General features: G+C 30.7%; 1 protein-coding gene across 5 annotated transcripts in view; it reads left to right on the top strand.

Moving 5' to 3' along the window:
* Positions 1-5,790, top strand: part of Efa6 (Exchange factor for Arf 6) — an 89,959-nt gene extending 84,169 nt beyond the window's left edge. For all 5 annotated transcript variants that reach the window (XM_027364362.2, XM_027364360.2, XM_070120816.1 and 2 more), the window contains one exon: positions 1-5,790. This exon is cut by the window's left edge and continues 397 nt beyond it. In XM_027364362.2, coding sequence (XP_027220163.1) covers positions 1-315 — 315 coding nt within the window. In that variant the 3' untranslated portion in view covers positions 316-5,790.
* The last annotated feature ends 501 nt before the right edge of the window (positions 5,791-6,291 follow it).

The following is a 6,291-nucleotide window of genomic DNA, read 5'->3' as shown; positions in this document are numbered from 1 at the left end:
CAGAAGGAAAAGGAGAAAAAGAAATGGGATCCAAGCCAAGTAGATAATGACAAAGAAACAAAGGAAAAGGAAGAAAAGGAACAGGAAGACAAGCAGAAGGAAGCACCAGATGAGGACCCAAGGATTGGCACCCTTAACAGACTCTCAGCCCTCTTCAAGTTCAGTAAACTCAACAGCAAAAGTGAAGAAGACAACACCAACAAGAAGGGCTTTACTGTAAGACCTGCAACAGACCCAGAAGCACCACCTTTACCTCCTAAACCTTCACCCAATTCTCCGATAATGAAAAATTTAGGGACAAGGTTAGATATATAGGTAAATCATAGGGGATTATTTTTCTTTCTCTCCTTTTTTGAAGCCTATCCTATTTTATATTACCTTTAATTTTCTTTTCTTTTCTTTTTTCCCAAGAATTAATACAGTATTTATGAGATATTGATTCTTGTTTGTTTATTTTCTCAGTCCATGGTGAGGGAGGATATGTGCCTATCACAAACTCAAAGAAGAAAAAATCATTCTCTGTAGGTTTCTGTAGAGTAGAATTGCCAGAAAAAAGATAGAATAATGTAATAAAGGGAGTTATATTTGTAGTTGACTTAAGGTGTTGCATGTAACACTGATATAACAGATGTTCAGCTATTATATGATATTATATGCAACACTTGATTTCTTCACAAACTTTTGCCTTCAATTTGTTGTATGCTTCTATATTTGTAAAAGGAAGATTTATTCTTTCTGATACACCAATGTCCTTTCTTAACAATTTTGTGGAGAAAGTGGTCTTCCAATAGCTGTCTTGTGTGCAGTGTGGTCACTACCCTAGTTAGTTAAAGTATATCTGGAGTACCTAATCCATAGATGATATATCATTTATTTGTTTTACCATAGATATACATTTTATATGTTGTTACTGTTGAATGCTTTATTAACATAGAATATGTAATAAAAGAAAGGGAAAGGTCTATATTCATTAGACCTTTATCATACTAGATAATACCTGATTGCTTTGTAGTGCTCAGGTTTTCTAGTATTTCAGGTAGAGAGATAAAACAAACATAAATTCTAGACAATGTATGAGCTTATCTTTATTGCATTAGAATTCTGTATATGTATGCTTCTTTGTAGTTGCTTGTGTTGGTGTGTGTGTGTGATGTTTGCTATTTTACTATTATTTATTTATTTATTGCTTTAATTGTTTTAAGAAGAAATGTCACATTGTAGCCACTTTCATGTTCTGGTAATTTAGATGGTTACAAACACTCATGAGACATAAGGATCAATTGGTATTTAAAACTATTGAGAACTGTTGTTAGAATGGACATTAAGATAATTTGCATAATACAAGATTGAGCCTTCTGTTCAAGAATATTTGTCTTTTGTAAATCAAGAATATTGGAAAACCAGAATTCAATTATAGTTTTAAACAGAAAGGAATTTGTAATCTTGTGCATCAGTATACTTAACTAGAATTTGTGGCTCCCAGATCAGTGAACTAGTTCTAGTCTTTCAATACAAAATATGGTACTAGTATCTTAGTAATGTGCTTAATGTACTGGAACAAATTGTGAATGTTTATCACACTTCTTTTGCATATCCAAGAAGAAACAGCATCATTATATTTTATTGCAGAATATTTACATATGCAACAAAAATCTAAGCTTTTGTGAACAAAAGAGAGAAATTTAACTTTGTCACAGTACTAGCTTCAACCACAAAATAAGAATTTATATACAGGTTACTTTGTAGTTTCTGTAAAATATTTATTTCTGTTTATAGTTAAGGCATAGTCCAGAAACATTGAGCTCAGGTTTTCATTATTTACCTTTTCATTTAGTATTTCAATCTGTTTATCTATTGAATTTATCCAAGTGGTTGAGTGTTCTGCATGGAAATAAAATGTAACTGTGTGCGTATACTCACAATTCTTTAAGGGCAAAATATATGATTATTATCTGATTTAGACATTATTTTTGGGGTGCATTGTAAGAGATATAAGGATTAGTATTAATTTGCCTTAAATCTATATTCAAGAAAATTGTGAAAAAAATATGTACATGTATATAAAGGTTTACAAGTTTTTTGGGTTAAAGCTTAACAAAACTCTTTTTTCTTTAGGTTATACACAGATTTTGAATATTTATTGAATATCAAATTTCTGTTGTATTTATGAGGCAGTTATTTTTCTTTAAAAGTCAGCCAAAGTATTCAAGATTTATGTAAAATAAAATGTGAAGGCACATTTGAACTGACTTTAGCTGATTTATATGTAACTTCAACTTCAACTTGAAAATGCAGAGCATTCACATTTAGTCCATATCATTTCTATATATATATATATATCGAACTTCAGATCCTGCCATATAGAAAATATTCCTTGTTTACAGTATGTTCGTATATGCCTGATTTTATGTGAAAAGCGTGCATTGTGTCAAATTGAAATTATATGAAGGAGTATGAAAATTTCTCAATGCAAGATATTTAACTGATGTTTTGATAATTCCATTGTCCTCAGTTTTATAACCGAGCAGTTACACCACATACTGTGAAGTGATTCTTTCTCACATATGCTTTTTTTGTGTGGTGCGTGCGTGTGCGTGTCTGCGTGTGCATGTCTACGCGTGCGTGTCTGCGTGTGCGTGTCTGCATGTGCGTGTCTGCGTGTGCGTGTGCGTGTGCGTGTGCGTGTGCGTGTGCGTGTGCGTGTGTGTGTGTGTGTGCGTGTGCGTGTGTGTGTGTGTGTGTGTGTGTGTGTGTGTGTGTGTGTGTGTGTTTGTTTTGAGTACTTGTTTAAGTATAGGTATATGTGCATGTTGTGTGTGTGCATGTATACTTGTATACATAAATCCATACATCTAGATGCATATGAATGGAACATGCATATATTATGTAAGGTGAACAGTTTTATGCTGCTAATCCTTTCTTGTAGTTATGTTTTTTCTTTTTTCTCACATAGGTGTAAAGTTAACTCAGAAAAATTTACAGGTAGCCTGTAGCTCTTGCTGTAGTTGTAATGGTATTGTGTCATAAACATGATATGGGCTAATTTGTTATTTGTACTCTTTTCTTTGATGATAATGAAAAAAATCATAGCTTTTATTTATGTTAATTGACATTGAAAGCCATGAATAATTACCAGCGTAGGTTATCTTTACTGGTATGAGACATCCTTAGTATTATATTATCAATCATGTTTATAATATTCATTGACATTTATCTCCTCACTACGATGTTCATCATTTATTATCAAGAACCTTATTAAGATCAAGCTGTAATTGCTAATAAGTAACTAGAAGGATCTCACTAGTTACTAGCATTATTATTATTTGTTATCAATGATATAGGTCACTAACCCATATTTCAAAGAAGCACAAACAACAGTTAAATGATTATATTGATGTACTCTTACCCTTATATTCATTTATTTACTTATTATGTTTTGGCATTAAATGAAATATTGATGTTAATAACATTTCTGTGTTGGTAAAGCATTTAATATTGTAGTTTTGTGAAGATGCCACACTTGTTGAAAGAGAATAGGAGAAAGTAACACAGTTTGATAGATAATTTACCTGACCATGGAGCAAAAATGTATATATTGATAAGTTAATGTTTCCCAATTCAGTAATTATCATTCTGCTGCCTGTTAAGTTCTTATGTGATGGTGCCATTGAGCAGAATATAAGTAAGCTACCCAATAGAATGTCCTCTAGGATTGTGGTAGCACTGTAACCATTCTGTGGATTAACAGTACTTAGTAGAAAAGTGTTAGTTTATTTCTTCAAAAGTAATTAAAAATAGTATGTTATACATCAGGTATTTTTGCTGCTGTTATCATCATTCTTTAATTTGTTTTTTTGGAATAGTCATAAAGCTTATACATTAATATTCATTTCTTTTTCTTTTTTATGTTTGTTATTGTAAAGTTCTTTTACTGTGTTTTATCATTTTAACTGATTTTTTTTTAAACCACTTTTTATCTTGTTCGTGTGTTTACCTTTTTGTGTATAATATTTGTTTACAATATTTGTATTGTCATTATTTTTATAATCTAGGTTTCAAGTGTAAAGAAATAGAAGGATACTGTACTTGATGATGTGAATGTGTACTCATTGGTTAGGAGTGTACAATTACAGCTTATACACTGAAAGATGGGATCCCACTGTCTGTTTGTGATAGAACAAAGAGTACCTATGTAATTTAAGCTGAATATATGGAAGCTTCTAAAGTAACATAAGATTTCTGTGAAACTGCAGATGGAAAAGGATTTTATTTGACAGAATGATGGCATTTGTTTGATTGTTTGAGGTGCTTTGTATACCTTGTACAAGATAGTAAAAATAACCATGAAAGCTTAATTTGATGTGCTCATTCCTAAGTTTAAACATTGACCTGTTCATGCTTAAACATTTTTATTTCAGAAAGGATATATACAAATGTTAGTTGAAATAGAAAATATGACTTTTTTGTTATTTCTCATCAGGGAAATTTAGTGATGTAAACTTTTATTTGTAGAAATCAGTTGCAAATTAATATTTCTTTGCTTATGGTGTTCCCTTTATCACTGAATTTTTGTTAGACCTTTTAGGTGGAGGATAATTATTACTTAAAGATTTTCTCAGTGTCCTGTTAGGTAGTTTATATAAATGTTTTCTTTCTTTCAGAACATTTCAGTATTACTTTTCATTTTGTAATGATTACTCTTTTGTAGGTCTGTAATAGTACTGTGTAAAGCATACAGAATCTTGTACTTTTTCAGTAATTAGCTTAGCAGAAATGTATATTGTCAGTACTGAATAAGAAAAAGGAACAATTTTTGAGTACACATCTTATCAATTCTTTTGAATTGATTTTTGGATTGCTTTATTTGATCATAAGGATACAAAACTGCATAACACATGCAGCTTAGCAGTGCATGTGGATAGGTATGAAAGATCCTGGCCAGATCATTGCCGTTACATGATTCAGTGAAGATATGCATGCAGTGTATTATTTAAAGGTCTGCCACATGAACACAGTAATAGTTCGATATTTATAATACATGAGCTAATTGCAAGCGCTCAAGAAGTTTTCATTTTCATAACTTAACTTAAGGTACATCATATTTCCTGTGGATGTAGTTTTAAAAGAAGTAGAGAACCAGAAACAGTAGTGTATCAAAGATATCAAAATATCTTTCACATGATAAAAAAAAAGATCCTGTCACAATGAGCTTTGCTAATCACAGTATCACCCTTTGTGGAGACAAATGTCGTCAGTTGTTAGTGCCTCGCATCAGCATTATTTTATAAAATAGTGTTATTTGAATGAACAAGTATTATCAAAGAATGAAATATGGTATTGGCAATTCTTAGAATACTAAAGATGAGACTAAAAGTATTCTGGAAGCAGTGCACATTAAAGTAACTGTAGAGTACTTTGTAAATATTCACTCTTCTCTGTGATCTGCAGTCTAGTCCTTCAATATCACAGCAGATGCAACAACAATTTTTTTCTCTCTTTTTTGTTTTTGTTTCTTTTCTTTTTTCTAGCCAAATATGGTAGGCTGGGGACTCTGGATTAAAATGTTGTATTTTCTACTGTTCCTTCAGAAGAGCAGTATCTCGGGTGATAGCCTTAATATATAATCTCAGCTATAAGTCTCTCAAGAAGCAATTATACAATCATATACCTAAAAGTGAAGAGTTATTCAGCATGTATTTATGTCTTGTTATGATATGAAATGTATGATGCTGTTAGGCATCTCTCAGTGTCTGTGGTTTACAACAAAAATAAATATAGTAAATGAAAAGTTGAACTTCCCTTTATGATCTGCACCACTTAAGTGTTATTTATGTATCTGCTTTTCCAAGTTCCTCATTTCTTTATAATGATGATTGTGATAATGATAGTGAGACTGCTAGTTATTATGGATTTCTTCATTATGTTAATAATCATGATGATTGTCATTATTAACATTATCATTATTATCAAGTTATATATTTTTGATGATTTATTATTACTTTATTTATTATTATTATGATTTTTTTGTTATTATAATAAGAATAGCCCATCCTATGATTTGTATTACCATATTTATGTTTTTATGACTTTTATTATCATAATTATTATTGATATTATTGTGGTAATTATTATTTTTAAAAGCTATTATTTTTATTATTGACACTGGTGTAGTATTTATTCACATTATGATTACAATTGCCATCATCATTGTCATAATCAATATTAATCAACATTATTATTGTCATCATTATCATAATATATGCTGAATGTTTTGTATGTGTGAGTATGTGT

This window comes from Penaeus vannamei, chromosome 4, assembly GCF_042767895.1.
Source record: "Penaeus vannamei isolate JL-2024 chromosome 4, ASM4276789v1, whole genome shotgun sequence".
NCBI classification, from domain to species: domain Eukaryota; kingdom Metazoa; phylum Arthropoda; class Malacostraca; order Decapoda; family Penaeidae; genus Penaeus; species Penaeus vannamei.
This window is presented reverse-complemented; position numbering and strand designations above follow the sequence as displayed.